Source organism: Pyricularia grisea, chromosome I (assembly GCF_004355905.1).
Source record: "Pyricularia grisea strain NI907 chromosome I, whole genome shotgun sequence".
NCBI classification, from domain to species: Eukaryota; Fungi; Ascomycota; class Sordariomycetes; order Magnaporthales; family Pyriculariaceae; genus Pyricularia; species Pyricularia grisea.
This window is the reverse complement of record NC_044973.1, coordinates 3,896,657-3,924,120: the sequence shown is the minus strand read 5'-3', so window position 1 is coordinate 3,924,120 and position 27,464 is coordinate 3,896,657. Positions and strand designations below refer to the sequence as shown.

Here is a 27,464-nt window from a genome sequence, read left to right as displayed (position 1 = left end):
TTCTCAGATGTAGGGAGCAACATTCCAAGCAGCAAAGCATTTCGACTAATTCTGTCTGGCCGCTTTCGTCACTCTGATGGGATGCAAAAAACCGCACGCAGTTTTCTAAAATAAAATAAAATTAAAAAGGCACATTCCTTTCAACCAAAAAAGGCGTATTTCAATTGTTTTTACTAGATTATTTACTATGTGCTTTGGGTAGATTCTTATGAAACCACATTATTACTGCTTAGCCCGACCACTCGCGGCTGTTTTTTGTTTTTTTTGTTTTTTTTGTGCACAAAGACGCTTAGTTCAGGTCTGCACTCAGGTGGAGCTTCCTGCTGCTGCTTCCGACGTAGACCTTCTTGGGGTACTCGGTAATGACCCAGTCCTGGGCGTTGACGTCCCAGTTGCTGACGTCCCTCCTGGTAAGGTCGACCTTGAAGGTGCCGCTCTGGCCGGGGTCGAGACGGATGCGCTCGAAGCCGCGGAGGACGACGGGCGGGTCTTCGGGGCCGCCATGCGACACGTACAGCTGTGGCACCTCCTCGCCCAAGATCTTGCCCGTGTTGGTGACGGTCGCCGTGACGGTGTAGAGGGTGTCGTAGAGCTGGCGGTTTCCGCCGGGCGAGTTCTTGGCCGAGGCGCGGTGCAGGGACTGCGGCGAGCCGTCGAGGGCCTTGGGGGGCAGGAACTCCTCGGCTGTGCTGCCGTAGTGGGGGTCGGCTGAGGCCTCCTTGCCCGAGGCGCTGGTGTTCAGGTACGGGTAGATGAACAGGTAGATGTGTGGGAACTCGTCGGATGGGAAGGTGTACTCGGACAGGTCCTTGGAGACATTGGGGCCAAAGACTGGAGCAGGGATGGTCTGGCCGGTCGTGGGCTTGTATTCACTCGCCTGAGCCTTCTCGACGTGGATGTTGGAGTATTCAAAGGTCGTGTAGCTCAAGCCGTGGCCGAATTCGTAGACGGGCTCGTCCTTCTGCTTGTCGAAGTGACGGTAGTCGATGAAGACGCCCTCGGTGTAGTCCTGCTGTGGTGCGTCGTTGCCGTTGTTGGGCTTGTACAGGACATCCGTGCCGTAGCTCTCGCGGGTCTTGCCCCAGGTGAAGGGTGAGCGGCCGGCAGGGTTGACGCGACCGTAGAGGACATCGGTGATGGCACGGCCCGACTCCTGTCCCGGAACACCTGCCCAGAGAATGGCAGTAACGTTGGGGTTGTCGTACCACTCGGTCAGGATGGTCGGGCCGGTAGAGTGAATGACGACGATGGTGTTGTTGCACACAGAGCTGACGTTCTTGACCAGGGAGTCACCGTCATACCAAAGAGTCAAGTTGTTGCGGTCTCCCTTGTTTCCGTCAAAGTCGATGTCTGGCACAAGAGAAGATTGTCAAGTCAGTATATTACTTCATAACTTGGGGAAGCGGGTAGGCATGGATGCACACTCACAGCCTTCTCCTGAATCAGCAGCAACAAAGACAATGGCGGTCGCGTAGGCTTGGCTGACAAGAGCTTGAGTCTGTGCTGTGGCATAGTTGCTCAAGATGCTCTCATAGCGGGTGTTGTCTTCGATGGCCTGGGCTTGGAGAGCCGCGTCGGGCGTTATCAGGTAGGGGAAGTCAGCCGTGCCGGAACCCCAGGCCATGCCCAAAGTTCCTGAAAGGCAGCCACGGTCTGCGCAACCATTGGGACCACGCGGGTTGGAGCCGGCATCGTCACCAATGACGGCCAGGAACTTAGGCTTGTTAAGTGGAAGTGCGTTGTTGGTGTTCTTAAGAAGCACAGTTCCCTTGGCGGCAACCTCACGAATCAAGTTGCCATGGTCGCGACGGACATCGACATGCTGGTTAATCTGCTGGATTCTGTTCCCGGATGCATAGTGAAGGGGGCCGAAGGTGTCCTTGGTCCACGAGCTGAAGTTGATTTCGGGCTGGTCCAGAGTGTTGCCAACCTTGAAGAAGGCAGCCATGATTCGCATGGCCATGTCGTCGATGCGCCATTCGGCAACAGTTCCGTTTATGACAGCCAGGGTCAGGTTGGTTCCCCAAAAGCTAAGACCAGTGTTGAACTCGGTGTCGCCAGGCTTTTATTCGAAAAACGTCAGTATCAGTTGCTATTGTGCACTGGAAATTGAAGACTTTGACTAACCATGGTCATATCAAGGCCGGCTGCAGCGCTGGCCGCTCCAGTGTGCTGAGCCTGCCAGTCAGACATGACGAACCCCTGGAACCCAAGCTCGTCCTTGAGCAGACCGTTAAGGAGCTTGCTGTTCTGGCAACCATACGAGTTGTTGATCTGCGTGTACGAGCACATGACCGAGCCGACACCTGCGCGAACTGCATCCGCAAACGGCCTATATGTTCATGTCAGCCAGGCACCACTCTAAACCCGTGGATGCGGTTTTGGACTTACCAGAGGTACAACTCGTGCATAGTCTTGTCATCAATGTTGGATGATAGCGACTCGCTGATGTTGACACCACGGCCTCGCTCTTCGCCTACCTGACGGAAATGCTCTGTTGAATGCCATTGTGTGTTAGTAAATGTATCTGGAGACATATGGACTTGCGCCTTGAATTATGACATTCAAATATGTCAACTGATATACATACCTTGCTCGTTGCCGATGAGATGTTTGGCAGTGGCAATGACACCTGTGTCCTGGATACCCTTGATTGTCTCAATCATACCATATCCGGTAAGGACCGGATCAGCACCGAAAGACTCCCACGCTCGTCCGCCTATATTGCCAGGTTAGCTACGGAGAAAGCCTCTTTTTAACCTGTCGTTAGCCAGTCTATCGAGCGAATGCTTACCAGCAGCCACACGGCCAAGGCCTCCAGCAACGGGACCGAGAAGGACGTTGACACCCTTATCCTTGGCTTCTTGACCCATAGCATGCCCACGGCGGTACATCAGCCCCTTATCGAACGTGGCACCGGTGGTTATGCCAGCAGGAAATACCGAGACCCAATCGGCGAAACGGACACCGGTGGGAGAGTCTTGCAAACAGAGGCTTCGAAGACCCAGGCGGGGAATGGCACCGACGTTGCCAACGCAGAGATCGCTTTCCCAGCTGCAAACACGTATATGAAGAAATGTCAATATTTGCCACGGTTTGTTGGGGTGATGGTTGCCTTCAGGGGCGATGTGATGACAAAAAAGGGGTTCGACCTACCCTACACCGGTCGTCAGGTTAACCTTTTCGAGCAGGGTCATCTGCGAGACAAAGTCCTTCGCCTTGGCGTAGGCCTCCTGCCACCCGTCTGCATCTGGGTTCATCCATGGCTGAGGGTAGTGGGGTTCTGATGTGGCCAAGGCCCGACGCTCAAGCTGTGTCCACGTTAGCACTATCTTCTTTGCTGGCACGTATGATGTAAACCAAAACACGACGATGTCGAGGGGTGTTGTGTGGCCTGGGCAGTCCAATGAACTTTGACCTCAATTTAGGTCAATTGCTTCAAACTTGTGCAAGCAGAGTTACAGAATAGGCAAAGCAAAACCCTACCACAACCTGGTCAAAAGGCAGTAGCCTCTCCTGTAAGGAGTAACAACAAAACTGAGCATGGGGCGCGCAAAACAAGGGGGAAAAGTAAAGGTTCTTGAGTCGTGATACTAAGGTTTTTTTTTCTTCTTCTCTTTCTCATACCTTTGAGTAGTCGCCGGGGTGGGCAGACACGCCGGCACCCGCCAACAGTATGGCGACGATCCCGAAGAAGCGCATCTCTGATCGTCAATGGCTTGCCGGAGGGGGTTGAGGTGGTGCAACGATGTGAAAGTGAGGGGACAAGGACGTGTGTTCCCAGTCCGAGCTCAGAATCAGCAGCACCAACAGCAGAAGAAAAAAGAATCCGCTGTGATCAGAAATCCGGGGCGGGAGGAGGGCGGCGGAGGTGAAGAAGAAGGGACACGGCGCCAGGGGTGGAATGGGGGAGAGCATCCTTAATATATCCGTCTTTTAGTATTTATTTACAGTGGTCCGCCCATACCCGTTCCCGTGGAGCCGGTTCATCCAGACTTGTGTCTTGCTTGACATAATGAAATAAGGTCACCAGGGTATGTGGTTCGGCGGTCTGTCGATCACCCGGTGAAAAAGAAAAACCAAGACACGAAAATTTAATAGAGACACGAGAAAAAAAAAAAAAAAAAAAAAAAAAAAAACGTGCGGGCAAGTGGCCGGCATTGGGGTCGCACCTTCTCCGCACATCTTGCCAATAGTAGTAAACAAGGTGCCTAATGCAGTGTGAGGTATAAGACATGTGGGTAGTCGTAGTGTCGTACCACTGTACTACTGTATGGGGTTATACACTATCCCCTGCCCTACAGGTTCCAACAACCATTTCATCTTAGTTTTCTTAGTGCCTAACTAGAATACAACCTCGACAACGTACCTTACTCATACATGGTGGGTAGGATGCGGAGAAGGCACTCCAGAACCCCAGTCGCCTAAGTAATGAGCCGCTGTGCGTATTCCCAGTCTACCTCCCATCAGGATTGGTTGGGCAGCGCACCCGGGCACCGCCGGGCCATGTTGCAGCAACCCCGGAGCGGGGAAGGGGGGAAGGGCTGCCTTGGCCTGCGGAGATCCAAGAATCACCACGTCATTAAACAATAGAAACGGGCCGATCGTGAACTTGTAATGGAGCCTGGTCCAGAGCAAGAGGTTACAGAGGAGGAGGGAAAAAAAAAAAAAAAAAAAAAAAACTCCAAGAACATGCAGCAAGACTGCCAAGTTGTTGGGTGAGGCAAAAATCGACAGGAAGCCGGAGGAATAGTAAAAAAGTATTGCTGTAGTGTATGGCGGGGCGTGGCGAAGGAGGCTACCAAGGAACAAACTAAAATAAGGGTAGCAACAATGGAATGGACGAACAACACTTCAGCTTCTGAATGGCGGCACACATGGCCATGTGAATTGCTAGCATTAAGCTAATACCGCCTAATTACGGTGAGCTTCTGTCTCAGCTGTGCAAACGAACACCCAACAAACTACCACATCAAGTAAAGACATGGGGAATTTCACTGCGTAGTACCAAGTAGTGTGGTCTACGACTCTAGTCGCAGTTCCAGCAAGGTGAGGAAGCACATTGGCCATCTCAACATAATCACTCACTTTTAGCATTAACCGAGGTCGTGTAGATCGGTTACAAAGGCTTATGCGACGGCAATTACAATTTGCCTTCGCCATTGGCATATTTTCTCCTATGAAAATAACGCCGTAGCGCCGGCTTGTACTACTCATCCTTGCTTAGCTTTTCTTGGCCAGAACCCAGTTCGTTCTATATTCCATTCTCGGGTTGGTAAGCTGGATTGACTTTTTTCTTTCTTCTCCATTATGACTAAAGAAGTACTTAATCTTTTTCTCCATAGGTACGACCTGAATACTGTCAATGACAGAGCATGTTTTTTTTTTGCTGTTGCTTCTTTTCCCCGCACAATGTTCCATGACTTTGGGTTTCGTCGCCCCACCGATTCCGGGAAGGCGGGAATTTGCTCCAAGATTAGCCTCCACTCGAATGCTGGGAGTTCTAAACTTTAGCCATGAATAAGAAGTTATTTCTACTGTAAAGCGTCATGCTTTCTCCAAGGATGTTTGCTTATTTCAAAATTTTCTGATGTTTGTTTTCCCCCTCCCCCATCCTGACAAGCCTGAATGACCATGAGGGTGACGAGCTGGACTAGCGTTAGAGACCGAAATCTTTTTCTGGTGTTTATACCCCACCCCAAGAGGAAGGAGGAAACATACCTATTTTACCTTCATTTGGTATCTATGGTACAGTCAACCTTCTCCATACTTTTATACCTTATCTGACAGCAGCGACTTTATTTGCCGGCTTCTATGTTCATACCTCATTCCACCACATTGAACTATAGTAGGACTTGTATCATAGTAACTCGCTTGTATCTCTGGGGGAAAGTGAAAGCACGGCCAAGACGGCGTCCTATCGTTCGGGGCCGATGCGCTCGCTAGACCCACCGTGGTCGGGGAAAGCAATCGTCCCCGGTGTCTTCGGGCCGGACCCTTACCATTAGTGGATGAACATGACATGACATGCATGCAGAATGCCAATACCGTTGGCGAACTGTACGCTGTACCGTACCGCCCACCGGCCATTGGATAAAAGGCTATTGGTATGTACGGAGTACACGGACAATTTTCTCACATCTTTACATGCAAAGGACGCCATTAGCAACGCTCTTGTAATCTTCAACTTTATTCTTTAAATTTTCTCCTCTGCGTGCTTGGCAGTTCTGTTCCCAGGTTAGGGTTTGTGCACTTCACCACGGAAGAGTCGGCTTCGTGGCTGATGAGGTTGTCAATTGTTGGGTGGAAAATTCCAGGGTCCGGGTAACCAAATGTGGATTATGTAAGTCAATGCGGCCAATTAGCCACTGCCATCTGCGCAAGAGACGTCTTGTTCATTCGAGATAACTGCGACAGATGACAGATGGTGGATTTCTGTCCTCGCGAAAGGTGACGCGTGTATCAGATCAAGTGGATTGATTATTGCAGAAGCGACTTGTCTTGTCGATTTTTTCTCTCTCTCATTTCTTGCTGTCTCAATTAGTACATATATTCATTTCATTTTTTTTTTTCCTGTGCATATTTTTCGCAAGCGGTCGGGAGCAATTTTAGATCCCGCCCGGTCTTTCAAAGAAAGTGAAACGGGCCCTTGTTTTGCAGGCCGAGTCTGTTCGTTACGAAATTGCTATTCTCCAACCTCCAGGGCGTTCCCGACTCGATTCATTCCACATCAACAGACCGTTCATCGACCATGCGGCTATCGAGTACGCAACCACTCGGCGGCCTGCTCCTTGCAGCGGCCTTCTTTTCCAAATTTGCGATCGCCGCTGCCGCCGATGCGACGTCGACAACCGCTGCGGAGCCGTGCACGGCGACCTCTGCGAGCGGCTTCCACGACTTGCGGCGGGACACTGCGGTCCAGCTGCCCGAAGGCGTCAAGAAGAACAAGAACGGTGCGCCAAATACCGACTACTTCGCCAGGGGCTGGGACTATCCCTCAAACTTCACCATCAACATCTGCGCGCCGGTTGTGGAGCCCGTCAAAAAGGTGGTTGGTATTGATGAGGACAACTGGAGGAACGTCAGCGCGTATTACAAGTCGTCGGACGGAAAGGTTTATTCGCTAGGGTCAGTGTGGATTATACCACCTCAAGTAGCTAGCAACAGCCGCCGTCCCTCAACTGGAGGACTTTATGGTACAGGTTACTGACGCCGACGAACCAAAACAGGCAAGAATCATCAGTATTGACGGTACGAGGTCGTAAAATCTCATTACAATACACAGACGGATCCCCGTGCGGTGAGGAAACCAAGTCCAAGGACAAGCTCCGGAGGAGGAGCGGCAGCAGCCACGACAAGCGGGGCTCGGTACACTCGGGCGCATCGCACAGCAGCTACGACGATGAGTCGCGCACCAGGGCGGCCGAAAAGGACAAGGAGAAGGAGGCCAACAAGAAGAGGCGCAAGTCGGCCACCTTCTCCTTCATCTGCGACCACGAGATGATGGGCGAGAAGGCCGTCGTGAGCTACATCGGCAGCACACCAGACGAATGCGCCTACTTCTTTGACGTCAGGTCCTCGCATGCCTGCGCCGGCGTCGAGCCGCACAAGCCGGGCAGCGTGGGGCCCGGTGGAGTCTTTGCCATCATCTTCTTCATTGCCGTCGGTGTGTATGTGGGTGGAGGCGTGTTTTACCAGCGGACCGTGGCGCACGCTCGAGGGTGGAGGCAGCTGCCGAATTACAGCCTCTGGGCAGGAATCTGGAACTTTATCTCGGTGAGTACTTTGTCCCTCCTGATATCCTTGTCAGAACGCTTTGATTGTGCTCAAAATGCTGACTTGGAGCCTACAGGACTTTTTCATCATCGCCACCTCTTCCTGTGCCCGCTGTATTCCGGGCAGGCGAGGATATCGAACATTATCCTCGTCCCCGAGCGGAAGGGGTAGAAATAGGGAAGACGAGAACAGGTTGATTGACCAACTAGACGAAGAGTGGGACGATTAGATTCCTTTTGTTGATTCCTCTTGTTCTGTAGCATGACATAAGCTCGGCCATGGCTTTTTCTTTTTCTTTTCCTTTTGTCCATAAAAGAATGACAAGCACTTGAAGCCCAAGACTTTGTTGTAACACTAGACGACCTCAGAAACGTGTTTTTGAAAAGGGCAGATGCGATTATTAGGTTGTCCGGAATAAAACCAAATTTAAGCGTCACACGATACGGTTCGTTCCCATGCTGGGCTCTAACAAAGTTGCAAGTAGCTGCTTGATATTCTTGTATTGTGCCAATTGCGCGGTTTTAAGTGTCTTATGACCACATTGTCATAAATCCGGTTCTCTCGTTAGGGAAGATTTCATAGGTAGTCGCCAGCATATTGCCACCGCAATATGATAATCCGTATTCTCCACCACCAGGCATCAGTCACATCCCGCCTTTAAACTCTTAGAATTCCTCCATATCAATCAGTTGTACCATGGCACTTTATTTTTACTAGGTCGCTACCCACAAACTTCCAACTTGATCATAAAGTGCGAGACTAGTACCGTTTTCATCGAAAAAAAAGCTATCCTTGACAAGTCCATGTTCCAGATCCGTTTAGTCACAGCTGGAGATACTATGGTAGTCGCAACCGATAACCTCGCCACTTAGTCATAGCATCTGATCAGACCTACAAAGTTAGGAGAAGAATGTTTTCGGTGCTGGCAGCACAGTCCACGGGGCATCATGATTCTGGGTCACCGATACCTAGTAGGAAGACCCTAACATATGCAGCAGATCGGATTCTAGTGGCTTCTGTACCTTAGCATGAACCCGACGACATAATCAGTGGATCCGGCAGAGGGATCGGAAACTTCGGAGGAAAACAAATCAAATCAAATACGACGAATATAGTACAATTTTCCGATTCACATGCCCAAATGAGACTGGGATATTCCGATACCCAAGCCTCGCGAGGAATCGATTATCCTTTCTCTTACAGACAATCTTGCTTTTTGAACCAAGCACAAAGTTTCACGCACAAATCACTCAAGTTCCTGACTTTTTTTTTTGGGATGTGACCTACTAAATTTCGTAGTAGTTTTAAACACAGCCACCGTCAGCCCATGGATTAACGCTGCGTCTGAACAAAGGAAACTTGGTGTTGGTTGTATCATAGGGGCAGTGTGATCCCAAAAAAGATGGGATGGATCGACGCACAAATGCCGCGCGATCTTTGGGGGGGGAGTAGTGGCCAGACCGTCTTGTGAACGATGATGTAAAGGGAAGCGGGCTAAGACTCGGATGGTTAATGCCTTGGAGCTTAGCTTTGCCTCTTGACACATGCAGATCAAGTAGCGAGGGGCCTTTGTTCTCATCGCCCGAAGGCGCAACAATCAGACGTTCGATACGGTTTTACGCGTTGGGTTAGGGCTCTATTTGAGATATATAAACGAGTGTTTTCCTCCCTGATTCCCTCTACCTTCTGACGCATGACATCCAACTACTAATCACATCAAGAACATCTTAAAATTACAAATACACCAAATCATAACCAATCTTCTTTCGAGAACCTTTCAATCTATCAAAATGGGAAGCTGCGGATGCTCTTCTACTCAGGCCTGCCAGTGCGGCACCGGCTGCTCATGCGACAGCTGCGCTGTATGTTCGATTCCCCGTCTGCCCAAGAAACCCTGTGCCCCTTTTTGTCATGATCATATAGCCAATACACGAATCATACTAATACCAAACAACCAAAACTAGACTCACGGAAAATAAGCGACCAAACACACACACTTTGATGGCGCACACGCTCAGCAACATTCGTTATGGTTGTGAAGATTATGGGATATGCTGCCTCGCGAGGTTTTAGCTCGGGAAAAACGTCGACCAGAAACGAGATGAAGTGATCAGATCGATTGGGATGACTGGAGAAAAGATCAATTGGGAAAATTGGAATTGATCCTTTGTTACTCTCTTTTACCTGAGATGGTCCACCTTCCTTTGTCTGATACGAATGATATAGCCGTCAATTTGAAACGTGAAGGAAAACAAGAAACACTCGATAAACGGGTACTCAGCTACTGATTAAGTGATTTTTTTTTTTTTTAAAAAAAAAAAGACAGAAATGATGAAAGGCGTCAAATTAAATTCACAAGCGGTTTGAAGAGAAAGTGGGCTGGTCAAAAATATCATTTGCACCCAGCCTGATTAAGCAAGGCCCAATCCAGCTGGGCGCTATATGTCTTTAGGTATAGTAGGTGCAAACCCTATTAAGCGATATAAGGTGATATATATGTGCTATAATACGCTGATTTGGCGTGATATGTTCTTTAAGCAGGTATATAGTTAGGCTCAGGTATTTATATAAATATGTGGTTGTATTACTGGGAATTTACCCACATTGGAAAGGCTTGGACAAGATACTGTGTTAAAATATCACAAGCCTGGCCAGCGGTTAGACCAACCTACACTGTTTTTATTATTGCCTTTTTTTCCGAATAAGGGAATAAAAGAAAATAAACAAGCATACAAACAAAAAGCAAAAAAAAAAAAAAACATACAACACCGAGGATTCCCCAATGCTTACCCACCTGAGTATTAGTTTAATTCGATCCTCATCGAATTAGTATTATAGAAAATGCCTCGAATTTGGGATGCGAGGTGTCCAAAACCGGATGGTTTTGCGTCCAGAGGATGATATGCTGTGGTACTAACCGCATCGAAAAACAAATTATATAATGTGATTGTAGCTTTTTTGTTTTGTGTTAATGTTCGAGAAAGCTCCAAGACGCTACCAAGAACCTTGGCGCTTAGACGAAGAAGTACAGGTGCCCCATCATGTACTTGAGCTCTTTGGAAAAGTTACCCCTAGGTTTAGTCTATTGTTACCTACATATAAGTTGCTCAAAAGCAATATGTGAGGGTCCGAGCCACAAAATCCAACAGTCTCAACAACCATACAACAGCATCCTCGTTGCCAGTCGGTCGATGACCCCTCATGTCTGTTCCCCGCGTTATTTGCAGAGCCTCACCAAAGTCTGAATTACACTTCCCAAGCCCATGATCTTATTCAGACCCTTACTGGCCTTTAGGAGAAGAGATGACGGTTTTGGTGTACTGTGCCTCGTCAGGATACATGACGGATTGTGCAGTTGACATTAATATTTGCAATGGGAAGGACGATAGCGGCCGGGAGATGGATGGAGGCATGTAAGCTTCACATCTCAGAGAAAATTCTCGTTTCTGCTCCAAGAAGCATCGAAGGGTGTCGAAGATGAGGGAGATTTGACCGCTCGGGATCTTTAGGCTCAGGTGCCTAAGCTAATACTTTGTTGCTATGATTGCAGCTACTGATCATTCCCCCAGAGACTGAGCTCTCCTGTCTGAATGTTAAATGTCGATCTGGCACGCTGAAAAGGGAGTGCATTGAACAACATGAAACAGTAGTGTGTATTTACAACTTTAACAAAACCAGCTCTATGATTAATTCTATTAGAGGCGCTCTCGTACGTATAGGGCTCGCCTGAGAATCCAACTAGGATTGAAGTGTTATCGCAAGTTCACGGGATCTGCGTTAAGAGCCACTTTTCTATTCATCGGAATCTCACTATTGCGTTAACACACCTCCACCATCCATCCAAGGTCATAACCATCTGGGCCGATGCTATATGCATTAACCAAAAATCACCTCGCAGAGCGATCACAGCAGGTGCTGATGATGGGTGTGACGTTTACCGCCTCGCGACTGGAGTGGTCGCCTTCCTCGGGCCAGAAGCAAACGGGAGTGAAGATGCTTTGAGACTTATCGAAAAGGTCGGGAGTATGGTTGTTGTCGACTTTACTTCGGGTTTTGTTCAGGATAGCATGGCGGCTCAAAACTATGAATCCCTTGACTGGGCTGATATGCGGGTCAGGCTATGAGATATCTGCGCTCCGGAAGCAAGCCGGACGCGCCAAATGCTCAGACCCACGGGACCGGATTTATGGGCTCCTTAGCCAGATTTACGAGGACCAACGTGCGGATATTGTGCCGGACTATACGAGGTGCGTGGCGGACATTTACACAGAGACTGCCTGCGGCCATATACGAAGCTTGGGACGAGTGGACATCTTCATCCACTGTGAGCTCGGCGAGCAATCATCACCTCTTGGGCTTCCGAGCTGGGTGCCTGACTGGCCGACGCCTATGGAATCGGCGGATATAAATGACATGCCCACCGAGCTGTTCCATGCCGGCCCTCCTGTTGCCCACATGAACAGTACCAAGATCGGGCCTGTTGGTGCCCGCATTGCCCGGGTCGCCGTTGTTGTGCACCTCGACAGTGAGAGAATGAACAGTGATAGTGACACCGAGACGACCAAGTACATGCGGGCGCTGCTGCTTTCGCTTTCGGAGAATCAGGATATACAAGCTACTGATAAGAGTCGGCGACGGCGCTTCTGGGGAATCTTGCTGTCGGACTTTGTGGGCTCAACAACTTTGCCGAAAAATGGGTCCCGCCAGCAGCTCACGAGCCCGAATACTTTAAGTGCTTGAGCATGATCGAGATACTGACGAGTCCCGACAACCCAGAAGGGAGATTGCCCAAAGTTCCCACCACGAGCTTCTGCCTGCGACTCTGCGGAGAGGCCTGCGCATCTCAGGCCTTGTTTGTTACAAAGGATGGGCACCTTGGCGCGGCGTTCAAGTCGGTGGTTGTAGGAGACTGGGTGGCTTCTTTGATCGGTACTCGTGTACCAATGGTGCTACGTCTCGTCGATCAGGACTCGGATGATTACTACGTCGTCATCGCATGCTATATAGAAGGCAGGATCCGCGGCGAATCGCTCCTCGGGGATCTGCCCGGGAATTACTACGGAGTTATGAGTTGTGGTAGGGGATTGCGAGGCGCAACGGCATTCATGGACATGGAGACCAGGACTATACACCAGGACCCGATGACTGAACCGTTCCTTCAGACTCTGCAGAAGCGAGGCTTCATGAAAACCCCGTCGATGGCGGAATTGCAAAAGTCCGGAGCTTGGGACATTCTGAGGAGGGCCGACCTTCCTATCGAGACGTTCAAGTTGATTTAAAGATTTGGCATGCTTGCTAGTTAGCGGCGTAGGTTTGTGACTGCTTGTCATAGCTCGGACACACCGCGAATACCAATCATTGGAAAACCTGCACCCCCTCCCCCCTGCGAACAGGTTGATGCCGCAAAAGACAATGCCATATGGCCCGGATCCAGTTTAAAGGTCACATTAGCACCTTTACATGTTTTATTATGAAACTGATATCAGCTCCTGCACTCGCAAATTATACCCTTAGAATGGATTGCACACGCAGTACTTATATATAATCTGCCAGCGATCCCTCGACGTTGCTAGGCTGGTAGAATCGTCGCTCAAACCTTGCGTTGGCCTTTTCACAATGAATACCACCACAGCGAGTCACCAGCAATATGAGGGAGTGTTGTGCCTCCGAAGTCGTCGTTGCGAATTACGCACCCGACCTGGTCGCCGGCTTCCCCAGCCGAAGGGGTTACCTCTTTATGTGCAACTTTTCCGACCGCAAGGTCATGTATCGCACCGGCGTTAACAATGTGGGGATGGCGAGCATTCTCAATTGCGTCTACAGATCCAGCAACGGCTCGCGCAGCTTTGAGCTGGACATCAACTGCATGCCCATGCTCAAAAGCGGAAGCGAACCGAGGTGGTTGTCTGCGTGTGGCTTGGTGACCGTCTCACTGGTAGTCTTTGCTTTGTTGGTGGCATAGTAATTATATATATATAATTTGTTTGCTTTAACTGGAGAATGCCCTTCCCTTCTCTCACCCGTTTGCCTAAATCTTAACGGCTCTATACTTTTATTGTTGCAATATATTCAGCACCGCAATTGCATGTTTACTTAAGCACATCTTTTGTCCGTTAGTCAAAAACAGAGGTAGGAGCACTGCGAAGTGACAATACCTACTTTGTAGCTTATCCCTTTTGATCGACAGAACAAATAACTAACCCACACTACTTCTTGGTTGGTCCACGCTATGGGTTATACGTCCGGATTCAGGCCCGAAATTCTAGTCATTAGTTACAAAGCAGTTATACACGGCCTGGGGGGCCGGGTGAAAGGGCCAAACGACCACATAACTAGATATACGAAATATATGCGCAACTGATTCGAATAGCTATTCCCAAAAATGCTGAATTGTTCGAATCAGACAAATATAACTGCGACCGCTTTTGGACCGCTTCGCAGAGCTCCTTGTCCGCAGCACTTTAGTAAAGCTGCTCAGGATGCTTGTCTGAAAAATCTGGCCCGTCATAAAGCCCGTTCCTATGCCATGTGTGGGCTTTGCCGAATTCAACTTGGTACCACCCTCGAATATGTTTCCAAGACCACGGGCCATTAAATGCCAGCCGATCTGCGGTGATATAAGACACATCATCGTTCCTATCCCCCTGACGGCCCTCGGAATCTTTCCGCTGCTCTTCTGGGGGTCCCACGGTTTTACCGTACCATTCCGTGGTGAGATCGGAGGTTATATATGCGAGGTAGATGTAGTGGGTTGAACCACGCGAAGTTTTATGATACTCTTTGATCATGTCCCGGGTATTCCAATGAATCATGACATTTTTATCTTCCATCATCTTGGCTGCGGGTTTCGTGAAGCCACCGTAGTATTGAAGAAAGGATGGCGGAGTACTAGTGCCGAATGGGAGGATGGTGTTGGCTGCAGCACTGCTCACAAGCAATGCCGAATAAAGAAGAGCTAACATGTTGAAAAAAAGTTGTTGTGCGAAAGCTCAACACACAACTGGGAAGAGAAAAAAGGGAGCTATGGGTAAACTTGGAGCGTTGATAAAAAAGCAGAAATGAAAGCCTATTTGATGGAAAATAAGCAAGTTGATGACGAGGATCATAAAGACCCGCGTACCTACCTGCTTATATTTATCATTTCTTCTCTGGAACTCCTGCAAGGTACTTCGGATATAAATCCAATGTCAAATAAGATGCGTTTAAGTCATATTGATCAAGCTATATGGTCTTGACATGATATTGCTAATTATAGAGTATGGTTGTTATCTTGTGTATTTGCATAGTATTTACTTTGGGTAATACTGCTAATATAGCAGGGATTGAGTAGTAAAACACTATATTAACTGTATCGGTGACCCCGATTCTTAATTACCTATCCTGTTGGGAATGCGGTTATTATATATTAATAACACACAACGAGTCGCGCGGTGTTTATTTTGGAATTTTACAAGAGACTTGCACCATTTTATTAATTAGATTAGCTTTTATGCGATGTTAGAGTCCACGGGTATAGTAATTTACCAATATAGGTTGTTATTTCATCGAATTGAGTATTTAAAGTGGCATATTTCCAACTTTGGTGAGATTTTACCAGAGAATTATGGGAGAGTTTTTGTCATCATCGCTTTTACAAGACCATTTATAAAAAAGCTGCAAACTTCCGCGTTTACTGTTTTATTGTTTTTTGGACACCCTTTTATATTTGCACATATATCATTATGGACCTTAAAGTCATTACTTTTTTAATGGCCTTCGTGGCCAGCGCGGTGGCTAAGGACTATTACAAAGTGGAACTCTATGAAGTCCAACCGCTTTACTCAACCACCCCAGCTAAAGTACTGACCAAGGTGGGCTGCGGGGACGGGGATAGAGCAACGTTAACTTACACTGTTGGCCGGCTCGGGAATCGTGCTTCAAAGACTATTACCATCAGATGTCGAGGAAAAAACCCCCGCATTATTGATGGTGGACCACTACCCTCCAATTACAAATTAAGAGCGGACCCCATATCGGCTGATGATGAGCTAGCCCTGACGGCTGCTAAAGAGACGTCAGACTACCGGTCCTATGAAGCTCTGCAACTTATGAACAAGTTTATGGACGTAACGGATCATCCTGAGAAGTGGCGGAAGTATGGAATGCAGTAAACATAAGCAAATACCAGCTTTTTAGACTTGGTCGGCTACGCGCTTTGCCGCTTTGGATCAATGGAGACAAAATGTAGTAAAATTGCCCTAAGAACCGCCAAATAGGGACTGGAAGCAAAGACATTCGGCCGTGGTGTAGGTGGTTCTTGAACTTGCCTTCCGTTCATACCCAGCAGCTAGGGGTGACTTTACGTATGTACTTTTTTATGTTCCTGCTCTCAAGTTAACTATCTCATCCATGTTTGCCGGGCAAGCTGGGGTGGTGAACAGAAGTAGTTCGCCAATAAACAGCCCATAAGCTACTATTAAATGCATAAATCGCAGGTCAGTGAAAATTGGGTACTATTTTCCGCAAAGTTAATTTCGGCATTCCCGGACGCATTAAAAATCTTCCGTCCAAAGCATAATCTTTTTTTTCGAATTGATTGATTATTTTGGTATCGGTTGGGCCGGATTTACTGGTACCACGGTTAAGGTGGGCTTGCTACCACCCTGTTACGACCGGAATCGCCGGATACAAATAATAAAACGCATTTGGCTCCAAAGTTAAAGTTGGCAAATGAAAAAATTCCGGACTTTCGAAGCCGTTTTGATCATGAGAATCTCTATTTAGCCATGTGTAAGGACACTTTTATGGGCAAATAAGGCGAGGATTGCCAACTCTTCAGCCCTTTTGTTTACTAAAGAGCAACCTAGCCGACCTTTTTCCATATCCTTTTAGAAACGTTATTTGTATTAGCGGACAAGAATGTATGCACCACGATAATTGCTGCTTTTCTACGAATACGATTCGACCCAGGCCTTCTCATAGCTGACAGATTCGTGTTATATGCTCGGAACGCGCATTTCCAACTTTTTGGAGAAGGCATAAGGACTACTGCAGACAGCCTCGCCCTCGTGGCGTTTAGAGATATAGGAGGAGTGCATAGAGGAGTGGCAGATACTAGAGAGATTGGAGCAATGTGTTAAACATGAGATCGTGAAAAAGGATGTTATCAAGTCCAGTAGTATATTAAGTAGCAAAGTGTCGAAAGCCTGGGAAAGTTTTTATACAGTCAGAAAAAAGACAACACAATGCTTTACAGACAATTTAGTCACATTTGGTATCCCCTATCCGGGGGAAAATATCTCGGAACAAGTTTGAAGAGATTACGGCCTCATATCCGCCCTCTTAATAATAGCCAAGTGGAACAATACAGGATTAAACGTCTGACGCTGCTGTGTGATTTAAGATTACCAACTACGCTGAGGGCCTTGATATACCTCTGTAATGGCCGCCACTTTTATAGATTCAGGGGAAAAAGGCACCTACAACGACCTAACCCCCATCGCCAGGGACATGTTTTCGGACGTCTCCTAACCGTTAAGCATGTCGTTAAAAGAGACCATATCACCATGGGGCCTCGTCCGATAATATGCGCATTTGGTTATTTGCAACCAAGCTCGCCGCCAGCAGCGGTTGATTGGTGTGTTTGGTCAAGGCGGACGTACAGTGTGTTTATAGACCAGTTACAATTGATAATTTTACCGTCAAAATTGTGCAAACCTTGGAGGTCGTTTGGTCGTTTTGTTATATGCCAAATCCGGCGATGTTAAAATGCCCGTAGGCCTCGTTTAAGTTTGGGGCTGGTGATGACCAAATTGTGGCCAGCGTATGGAGGGGTATTCCTTTGTATTCGTCCCATAAGCGTTCCTGACGGATTTCCGGTGCGAGCGTTTTGGGCCCTATCCTATCCACGCCAACGGCCTGTAAAACAAATATATCCGTGTCACTTATACGCACGCCAGGTGCTTCATACACGCCTTTTTTGGTGAAGGAAAAAAAAGAAGAAAAAAAACGGCCTCGAGTTGACGGACTAAATTAGAAAACAAATCCATGACCATGTATGTCAGCCTTAAACGCCTCCACAAGACCTCTGAAGTGGCCGGGCGCAGCAAGAATCTTCATTCCTCTGCGACGTGGTTCCCCTGTAGGCCGGCTCTAAATTAAGCACAAGACAGATTGCATCAGCCCCCAAAAAGCTCTCCGGAGGTGTGCCTGGTAAGGCTAGCGAGGATCCTTGGGCCTTGGCGACTGGCCGCCGTACCTCGTCCTACATATTCCCATGCGCCTTTTTGGGCGGCTTTTTGCTACCTGGCAAAACCGGCACCTGGGCGACATTGGAGCCAAGTCGAGGCAGCCACCCACCCACCCACACACACACACACACACACATATATATATATATATATACCGTAATGTTGTAGGTAGGGTGGGCGGGCTTGCTGATGTGAGCTGAACCCCTTGTCCAACCCCGGCCTGCATAGCCCTGTACTTCGCTTCGCCAACAGATTCGATGGTTAGAGTCTTAGGATTTTCCTATTTCGGATATGACAATATGACAGACAGCACTTGCGCGCGGTTGTCTGTCTCGCTGGTAAAGAGTTGTTTAAATGACGCCTCTGGGCCGCAATCAAGGCAACATACCTCGCCTACTTTTTGTACCAAAATTAATAAAACGGGAACAAACAGACTCGTTCAAGGAGCTCCTGCCAGACTTTGACACTTAACCCCAGCTCTCTGTCCTACCTTATCCTATAGCATCAACCGTGGATTCTATTGGGCGGAATTGGCATGTCCAGGTACCCACATACTACTACTCCCCGCCAAAATGCATCAACGACAAGCCCCCAGGTCGAGCTTACTTTTCACCATTCTCCTCGCTGCAACTATCGCATCAGCAGCAACTAGTCCAAGCAAAAGGACAGAATGCATCACCTCCCGATCCTCTGAACTGATATCTGTTGCGGCATGCGGCCACAAGGAGACCCTTCGCCAGTGCTTTTCCAACCCGGATCATTATGGCTGGGGGGTCAACGCCCAGGCCCAGGATCTGAAGATCTGCTTCCTCAACGCCGGCTGCAGTCCAGAGGCCGCGCAGATCGAGGCGGAATGGACAATTCGCCGGTGCGATGAGGGTTCCAGAGACCTCCGCAAGCGCCGGGACCCGCAAGAGCCGATATCTCCGCCCGCGGCCCCGATTGCCGCCCGGATGTATGACTCGCTGGCGCCCACACCGACACCTACTGCGCACTTTGACACCCGTGGTGGTGGCGACGTCCTCGCCAAACGACAGGACCAACCGCCTCAGCCCACCGCACAGCCGCAGCTGCTGGGTGGCTTTATGCTCTTCGAATGCTACAGCACGGCCACGACCAGGCAGGAGGTTTGCACGACCGCCCCGGGTAGTAGCAGACAGGAATGTGCCGACGCCGACGTGCCATTCTACAAGTGCATAGACGGCAAGATCTGCCGTCCGGACGCGGCGGGGCTCCCGGGCTGTGTGGATGGAACACAGACGATAACGACGTCCGGATTCGTCGTGGCCGGCATCTTCGGCCTCGCCATTCTTGTCGCCACAATCACAATCTGCACCTGCTGTATCCGCGACCGCAACGCCAACAAGCGGCTGAGCAAGGCCAGCGAGTTGGCTGCCATGCAGCGCGAGGCCCGAGCCAATGAGCTCAAGCAGAGGCCTACCATAGACGTACGCGCCGTCAGTAGCAGCAGTGAGCCGCTGATGGGTGGTGGTGGTGGTGGTGGTGTCGCGCAGACTGAGGGTACTGGATACGTTTCGCCACACCCGGGGGCGCGCCATGACCCGTTTTCTGAAAACGTGCCATACCACGACCGTAGATGAGCACAAAAGTCGTAGAGCCTCAAATATGTGGCCACCTGTTGTGTTTTTGGAGTAACATGGTAGCGTTGCATGACGCGTGGAAATAAACGCGCAATTTTGGGATACGTTGCACCCTAGAGATACCTAGATAACATTCATAGCCCTATAATTTGGATTTGTTTACATTTGACGCCATTTTCTTGATGGTCTACATTCCTTGAATTCGTAGCTGTACGGAAACAGAACAAAAGAAAAGAAGCAAGAAACGTCAAAGTATCATGAATCCTGTGTAATTAACACTTATTCGTCAAAACAAAGATGATACGTATCATAAGTATCTACCTACTAATGGACATCTGTAATGTCCCCTTGTTCCGATTATGCTATTCTTGTCCAAGCTTGCATCAAAATGCCAGTCGCTGCACCGTATCTGCACCCCGGCCGATTGGTACTGCGCCCCACCCACAGGCGTTGTGCTTTAGCTTGGGCCCCACCAGACCCTTCTCCCGCCATTTGAATGACAGGTTCCGTCATTTCTTTGGGAACGCCGCCGCAATTCGGAGTGACGGTGTACAACAAAAGCAACAACGATACCAATACAAAACAAATCTGTGTGAATCTTTTTTTTTTTTTTTTTTTTTTTGGCTGTTCTACTCTATAGTTTCCCAAACAAATCCTTTTTTTCTGAAATTCAAGGTGCTCACATGCTGAGGACCTAGAACTGTTTCCCTCAAAACTTTGTCACCTCATTCTTATCGGGCGCCGTTACGCTATTTTTTGAGCAAGTTGCTCCCCTCTTCCTGGACCTAAAGGAAAACGGACGGCCTATAGAAGCGGCGGTCAGAGAGATAACCTTTCCGCTATGTGCCGGTTCCTGGTAAGCAAACCCACCTTTATTTATTTATTTTCTTTGCGAGATCAGATGCAAACAGTAGAGGTTTTGATTACGGATTCTGATTTGATTTCGTCTTCTTTACAGGTATATAAAGGAAGCGATGAGATTTTGCTTTCCAAGCTGATCCTCGAGCCAACTCATTCTATCCTTAAGCAGTCCTTTGATTCACGACTTCGATTAGTTAGTCTACCTGACAGGGCATAGTTCCAAGGCCCTATCCTGTCCATGCCACTGACGACCCGAATACAAGCTGACCAGCCTCCGTGCAACTCTCTATCCAGGATACCCGCCGCGGACAAAACAATGCAGATGGCTTCGGCATCGGCTTCTATACCAACCCCAAGCTCGGTGCGGCTCCATGCCTCTTCACGTCGACTACGCCCGCATGGAACTCCCCGAATCTGAACCGGCTGGCGAGCAAAACAGCCTCCCGTCTTATATTTGCCCACGTGCGCGCCACAACAGAGGGCTCCCTTTCCGAGGACAACTGCCACCCTTTCTACCACGGTAGCTTGATGTGGATGCACAACGGTGGCCTTGGTGGTTGGAAGTACATCAAGAGGCGGCTTGGCGAACGCCTAGCGGACAGGTGGTACCTGGGGGTCGTGGGCGGCACGGACAGCGAGTGGGCGTTTGCCCTGTTTCTCGACACTCTGGAGCGCATGGGATACGACCCGAGTGCACAGCCTGAAAAGGGGTTCGGACCGACAGTTCTGCGCAGGGCGATGCTCAAGACCATTGAGCTGATCAACGAGCTTATAGACGACATACCGGAGAGTATTATCCAGGCCGAGAAGGTGGACACGCGAAGCCTGCTTAACTTTGCCCTCACGGACGGGCACAGCATCATCTGCACAAGATATGTGAGCAGCGCCACCGACGAGGCTGCGAGTCTATACTACTCCTCAGGCAGCCAGTGGGAGAATAGGCCGTCTCACGAGGATGAGTGCAACTTTCAGATGGAGCGGCGTGACAAAGGTGCCGATGTTGTCCTCGTCGCTAGTGAGCCGTTGACGTTTGAGAGGGGTATGTACTAATTGTGATTCTGGAGTTGGGGCTTCAGTCATTAGTAGCCAGTTGTCTTTTGCTAACATTCTTGTGACAGAAAATTGGGTCAATGTACCAACAAACTCAATTCTTACCATACACGGTCAAACGGTCATGGTACACCCGATCATGGACCAGTTCTCTAACCACAGCCCCTACCACACACGATCTGCCGCCTATGTGCAGACAAAGGGCCTGTCAGCGAACGAGAAGCTTGCCATGACCCCAGCGTTAGAGGATGCAGCCAGAGTCTCTGCGTCTGCGATTGCTGCAGAGGCATTGCAACGGCGCCTTCAGGGCTCTGCGGCCCAAGCTCCTCTCCCATATCAACCGCGGGTGCGGCCGCCTGTAGAAACCTCCTTGGACTTGCGCTCTGTGACACAACCCAAAATACAACAACGACATTCCTCACCTAACCCTCCTTCTCAGGGTAATATCAAGAAGAAGAGAAGGTCATTGAACGCTCTGGAACGGGCGCATGGGGGCCAGAGCCGAGACCAAGACTCTGGATCAGAACCGCCTACACCGTCTGAGGAACCCCCGCGGAATAACTTTGGCGATCCAAACAAGATTGCGCAATATTTCCCGGAACTAACTTTGTCTTGAAACCCCGCCCTTTGGTTGCTGTTTAGAGCAGGCGTATATGCTGTTTTGATACCCATCCCGTCTCGGCTGTCGTTTGTTGAGTGGCATTGTGTGGAGCTCTAGAGACTGAGCTTCACCATGTCTGCTTTGGTGTCTAGAGGTAGACTTAAATGGGTGTCTGCCCGTTGCAGGTGCCTCAACAAGTCAGCTAGTGTATTCTGAGTTTCTAAAGATTGCTTGTCATAGACTTTTACACCTCCACCTTACTTCACCGTTGACGCGGTCTATGCGCGGTTTTTACTGTTGAATATTACTGACACGCGATAATTTCGTATTGTGTAATCGTTCTGCCGTTTGGTGGTGGTTTTGAAAGCCCTTTTCTTTTTAAAAAAAAAAACTTCACTCTCTCGTTCTTTCCACCCTGTTCGGGCACTAAACCAAGGGAACTCCTTCGTCCTTGCCCTATTATCTGGTTACCATTCATAAGCCTGATAAAGCCAGTTAGTGTTGGCTCGAAATCTAGGTAGACGGCCTGGTCAGTCGTCAAGGATGGTACCTCAAAGGGTCCTTGCAAATTAATTATTAAATCATTTACACTCCAAGCATCCAGTCCTCCAACTTCTACGCCACAGCGTTACACACCAACAACAAAAAGCAATGTGCAACCTCGCGATCATGACCCACCGGTGCGGCCACATGGACCTGTTCAAGATCAACTGCCCCGCCGACAGCGACACGACGACGTGCCCACCACATCGACGGACCGTCCTCGGCCGCTACCGATCCTCGCTCCTGTGTCCCGCCTGCGTCACATTCTAGGCGGGAAGCGGCGGCGGCGGCCACCAGGACGCGGCGGTGCGGCGCACCGCCTCGGAGCGCTGGGCCCTCCAGGTCTGGCGGCCCTGGGTGGCCGAGCACGCCAAGACGGTCTGGAACTGGGCCTGGTTCAACAGGGAGGAGGACCTCGAGCGCCTCGACAGGCTGGACTACTGCAGGGTCCGGATGAGGCGGCCCACGGTCGTGGAGCCGACGTATGTGCTGTACGATGACGACGACGAGGAGGACATTGTGGCCGGGCAGCAGAGGTGGGCCGGGGAGCTCGGCGTCGTCATGCCGCCGCTGCGGTACAATGTCTTGCCGATGGAGGAGCAGCTGATCATGATCGAGGCCGAGGCGGCGAGGCGGGAGCTGGCGCGCCGTGCTGCTGTTGATGCTGCGCGGCGTGGTGTTGGTCGGCTTGGTGGGCGTGAGAATGGAAGCGGTGGTGGTGCGAGCGTTGTTGATCCGGTTGACGATGATCAAAATGGTGACGATCAAGATGGCGACGATCAAGATGGCGATGGAGCTGCCGGTGTGGCCTCGGAGGACGAAGCGGAGCAGGGCCCCCTTCTCAGCTCACCAGACCCTGGAGGTGGGGATAGGGCTGCCGAGAAGTAAATACAAGGTGACGGAACTACGGCTGAGAGGATTGAATATTCGCTGCTTGCCTCGCCTGCATCACCTACCGAGCACGATTCGGAACTTTCGCTGTCGGATATCACCCAAACCGCGGCACCCGCCAAAGAGCCTCTAGCACCCCTGATGCCTGAACACAACGCTTGATGACATGGCCAAGAGTATTCCAGAAACTTTATACCATCAACTATAGGTGTGCGAATTGTTACTTCCTGTTTTCGAGGGGAAAGAATTACATCTTTTGAGAACAGCTAAGACCTAGCCAAATAAATTCAGTGAGCCGCGTGAATCCAAGGCTTGCAACAGTGCTCCAGGAACAGTGGCTGTTTCAAGACTCGATTATAGGGTAAATAAAGGTGCACAGCTGTATTTTTCAGCCGAGTTAACATTCCACCTCCTTCGCATATGAACAAATCACAGACCCCCTAGCAACTGATGGGCTCCTTTTATTGGTAATTTTCACATCTTCTGGCCCCCGAGAATCCTTCGGACCTGAATATTGTTGTATAATACCGCCCGACTGCACCCGATTTCTCTGACTCTCTCAGGTCTATCTAGGTATACCCTTTTGTTCCATCCTTTTTTCTCAATCTCATGAAGTATCGAAGCAGGTGAAGATGTGCGCTGGAATCCTCTCGGGCACTCATTGTTAGTAGCGCGATGCCTAAACTTCAAGCTTAATATTTTCACTTGGCATTTGTGGTACTTGTGCGTTTATCCAGCCTGACCCTTCCGGTATATCCATGCAGACACCGGGCCCTACAGGACAGCATTCACTCCCCAGAGAGTTTCGACCACAAGCAAGTTCGTTTCCAGGCCCGACGACATGGCCAAGCTTGAAAAACCCTTCTTCCAAATTGTCAGCCAGCACAATCTGGTCGTCGTCGCAGAAAGGTCGTCGTTCTATATGGACTTGGGGGACTGGGGAAAACCCAGCTCGCAAGCGCATTCGCGCGAGACCACAAGACCACTTTCAGTTCGATATTCTGGCTAGATGCCAGATCAGAAGATCAGCTCAAGCTGAGCATAGCTTGGCACGCATATCGGATTCCTGCTGCTCAAATTCCCGAGCACAGTCGTAAGGAGGCTGAGGAACAAAGGAACTTAGATACCCCGGTCAGGATCGTCTCGCAATGGCTAGAGCAGCAGGATAATCATGCATGGCTTTTAGTCTCCGATGACTTCGACCGTGATATTGAAAAAGGTGGCTCTTCATCAGACTTTCATTTAGAGAAGTACTTCCCCGGCGACCAAGGTTCAATCCTCATCACCACACGATACTCTAGGAGTCCGCAATTAGGAACTCCTCATGAACTGAAACAAAGCCGACATGGAGCTCAGTCGCTCCATCTTCAACTCCTGGTACGGCAAAGGATTCCGGTTAGTATACCACCTTAACTCACAAACTACTCACTGTATTGTTTGAAACAAAGACTTGATACAGCAGCACTGATATGAATCACCATAGGCAATATCGCTGATGAATTCATCTGCAAACTTGGAGGACTACAGCTCGCCTTGGCACAAGCTGCAGCCTATTGCTCTGAATCCAAGGAATATTTTGACATCTCAAAGAGTATAACGAGCGTTGGGAAGAACTTGTGAGATACTCTAAAGATAACCTTCCATTGTCAGAATATGACGGGTGCATCGGCACGACATGGCAAGAGATATACCAACACATCAAATAGATGTGCCCAGAAGCAGCCAATCTTCTCCTGCTATGGGTCTTTCTCGACAACAGCAAACTATGGCATGAGCTTTTTGCTGGTCTTTTAAGGTATAAAGATTAAGAAGCAGAAGTACCGGAATGGCTCATTCGACTGGCGGCAGAAAATGAACATTGCTACGCTACTCAATGATCGACAGACGCGAAAAAGGCGGCTACTATTCCATGCACCCTGTGGTACACCAATGGGCTTCTTGCCTAGAAGGACCAGACAGCGACGACCTGAACGCAGACAAAGGCATCCTACTAGCGGCTCTTGTGATACTTTTGCCACACATACAGCAATGCACGGATAGATTCCAGAAAGACCTCAAGCAAGTTCCTTTTGATAACATTTTATCACACAGACGAGAGTTATTCATAGAGCTCGGCAGTAGTGTTATCCGTCTGCCAAGCATGCGGCGATACGTTGCAACATTCTTCGGGGCCATGGCCACTGCTCTGGAAGAGGCTATCCAGAATGATCCAGAAGCCGGAACCAGATGCATTGCCAACCTGCGACAAAGATCTTGCCCTTCTTCTCGGGCTCAAGCACCCCTTCATGGCCATGAGACTGAACAGTATTGGCTAGCTAGACGCATGAGAGAATAGCACATGATCACATTTGCTCTTAGCGCTGCTTTAGGCTCTAGAAGAGAACGACAAGGCTGTGATAGTATATATCAAGTATTTGATCTTCACATTCACGCTTGGTCCGTCTCTTCAGAGTGTGGCGAGAGCATTCGGCGTTCTCAACGCCTTCGCAACAACGGGGAATCACGTACTGGAACCCACATCGGTTATGGGACTGGAGCTACTGGATATTTTTCTACTCCACGAGCGGCTAGAGTCCTTTGGGGAGGTCGATACGTGGATAGCATCGGCAAATACGAACACTAATGATAAAGAAAAAGCTGCATGATGTTAGCCGAAAGTAATCTGCGCTTGGGAAGAGCTTATGCAAAGCGAAAAGGCTTTAAAATGGCAGAGGAAACCTTTCTTCGGGTTATTGACTTATCTGAGAGGTCTGGAGGACTTCTTGATCTAAAGGGGTATGGATTTCGAGAACTGATAGAGCTCTACTTTCGTGAAAGAATCCTTGAAAAATCAGAATCTAAAATCCAGGAGATATTAGATTGTTATACCATGACGTTCGGCCCCAACAACACCCCTGTTGGCAAGTATGAGGTGTTGAGAGGGCAGATGGCTGCGGCACTGGGAGATTTAGACCTGGCAAAGGAGCGGTGGCAGCGGGCGCTTTGGGTTGCCGAACACTCGGAGACCCCTGACAAAAGGCTCTACAAAGACGCTTAGATGTTGCTGGAGAGTGGGAGTACGCAGTTGTAGAAGATACTTTAGCTCGATTTCCCCTGAGTATACTTGCATATTGCAAGATCATGTTTGGATTGAGTTTATTCTCGGAATCAATAAACATAAACTGTGGACAAATTCCATCCCGGAATAGCATGATAGGCGCTGCGTGCCAGTCATCATTACATAAAATTATCTCCAGACTCATCGCTGACGATATTCGTTGTCGCCGACGTACTTCTCCATGTATGCATGGCCACCATCTAGGCAGTAGGACAGACCGTTTCATAGCGAGATACAGCTACAACGGCGGGGTTTTTTTTTCTTTTTCTCTGTGGGTGGGTAATCAGGTCGGATCGAAAAAGAATGTATAAAAGCTTCATTGTGAGTTGTGAGCAGTCCGCCTGCTTGTCAACCTTTGACGGTAGCTATTATCGTTCTGACGAGGACGCCATACATGAACCGGGATCGGGACCCGGTCTTGGTTCATATGAGGTGCCAGGTAAAGTTTTAATGGGGAGCAGAAAGGTCATCATCTGGAACGACATAAATGGATGGACTAGCAAAGTGTAAGTAAGCCTGCCAAGAAAGAGACTAGGATTTACACCGCGGAAAGTGCATCGTCAGCGATGATGCTTGGCACTTTCCATGGACCTGAAGGAGACCTCAGCTGCATTGAGAGTGAGGGATTCTTTCTTGGCATTCTCAACATAGCGTTGTATAACTGGAAGAGTTGGGGTGATTGCTTTTTTTAAGTTCTGTTTTAAAGCTTACACTAAACCTAGACCTAGTACCATGCTGGTAGCCACCTACCCAGCTAATACTCGGCCAATATTTTGACAGCTGTGCACTGCATCAGCTATAGGAGCAAAGCCGAA

General features: G+C 49.3%; 9 protein-coding genes across 9 annotated transcripts; 7 read left to right on the top strand and 2 right to left on the bottom strand.

Moving 5' to 3' along the window:
* Positions 1 to 137: 137 nt before the first annotated feature.
* On the bottom strand, positions 138 to 4,026 carry PgNI_06237 (uncharacterized protein). Its single transcript, XM_031126263.1, has 8 exons — positions 3,628 to 4,026; positions 3,157 to 3,311; positions 2,795 to 3,054; positions 2,591 to 2,719; positions 2,392 to 2,494; positions 2,128 to 2,332; positions 1,429 to 2,062; positions 138 to 1,350 (listed from the first exon to the last, which is right to left on the bottom strand). Exons 1-8 carry the CDS (start codon positions 3,700 to 3,702, stop codon positions 290 to 292), a joined length of 2,622 nt encoding a protein of 873 aa, XP_030982183.1. The 5' UTR covers positions 3,703 to 4,026; the 3' UTR covers positions 138 to 289.
* Positions 4,027 to 6,321: 2,295 nt separating this feature from the next.
* Positions 6,322 to 8,229, top strand: PgNI_06236 (uncharacterized protein). The gene is made up of 3 exons (XM_031126262.1): positions 6,322 to 7,128; positions 7,230 to 7,776; positions 7,853 to 8,229. The coding sequence occupies exons 1-3, from the start codon at positions 6,752 to 6,754 to the stop codon at positions 8,003 to 8,005; spliced, it is 1,077 nt and encodes a 358-aa protein (XP_030982671.1). The 5' UTR covers positions 6,322 to 6,751; the 3' UTR covers positions 8,006 to 8,229.
* Positions 8,230 to 11,079: 2,850 nt separating this feature from the next.
* PgNI_06235 (uncharacterized protein) lies at positions 11,080 to 13,055 on the top strand (the record flags this gene model as incomplete). The annotated part of the gene is made up of 4 exons (XM_031126261.1): positions 11,080 to 11,189; positions 11,675 to 11,799; positions 11,894 to 12,301; positions 12,403 to 13,055. 4 exons carry the CDS (start codon positions 11,080 to 11,082, stop codon positions 13,053 to 13,055), a joined length of 1,296 nt encoding a protein of 431 aa, XP_030982185.1.
* Positions 13,056 to 13,423: 368 nt separating this feature from the next.
* Positions 13,424 to 13,738, top strand: PgNI_06234 (uncharacterized protein; the record flags this gene model as incomplete). The annotated part of the gene is made up of 1 exon (XM_031126260.1): positions 13,424 to 13,738. One exon carries the CDS (start codon positions 13,424 to 13,426, stop codon positions 13,736 to 13,738), a length of 315 nt encoding a protein of 104 aa, XP_030982184.1.
* Positions 13,739 to 14,237: 499 nt separating this feature from the next.
* On the bottom strand, positions 14,238 to 14,738 carry PgNI_06233 (uncharacterized protein; the record flags this gene model as incomplete). Its single annotated transcript, XM_031126259.1, has 1 exon — positions 14,238 to 14,738. The coding sequence occupies one exon, from the start codon at positions 14,736 to 14,738 to the stop codon at positions 14,238 to 14,240; it is 501 nt and encodes a 166-aa protein (XP_030982180.1).
* Positions 14,739 to 15,497: 759 nt separating this feature from the next.
* PgNI_06232 (uncharacterized protein) lies at positions 15,498 to 16,031 on the top strand (the record flags this gene model as incomplete). The annotated part of the gene is made up of 2 exons (XM_031126258.1): positions 15,498 to 15,910; positions 15,989 to 16,031. 2 exons carry the CDS (start codon positions 15,498 to 15,500, stop codon positions 16,029 to 16,031), a joined length of 456 nt encoding a protein of 151 aa, XP_030982958.1.
* Positions 16,032 to 18,577: 2,546 nt separating this feature from the next.
* On the top strand, positions 18,578 to 19,606 carry PgNI_06231 (uncharacterized protein; the record flags this gene model as incomplete). The annotated part of the gene is made up of 1 exon (XM_031126257.1): positions 18,578 to 19,606. The coding sequence occupies one exon, from the start codon at positions 18,578 to 18,580 to the stop codon at positions 19,604 to 19,606; it is 1,029 nt and encodes a 342-aa protein (XP_030982181.1).
* Positions 19,607 to 20,253: 647 nt separating this feature from the next.
* On the top strand, positions 20,254 to 22,373 carry PgNI_06230 (uncharacterized protein). The gene is made up of 4 exons (XM_031126256.1): positions 20,254 to 20,462; positions 20,565 to 20,660; positions 20,762 to 21,506; positions 21,586 to 22,373. The coding sequence occupies exons 1-4, from the start codon at positions 20,448 to 20,450 to the stop codon at positions 22,131 to 22,133; spliced, it is 1,404 nt and encodes a 467-aa protein (XP_030982959.1). The 5' UTR covers positions 20,254 to 20,447; the 3' UTR covers positions 22,134 to 22,373.
* A 414-nt stretch (positions 22,374 to 22,787) lies between these two features.
* Positions 22,788 to 23,549, top strand: PgNI_06229 (uncharacterized protein; the record flags this gene model as incomplete). The annotated part of the gene is made up of 2 exons (XM_031126255.1): positions 22,788 to 22,877; positions 22,932 to 23,549. 2 exons carry the CDS (start codon positions 22,788 to 22,790, stop codon positions 23,547 to 23,549), a joined length of 708 nt encoding a protein of 235 aa, XP_030982324.1.
* Positions 23,550 to 27,464: the final 3,915 nt, after the last annotated feature.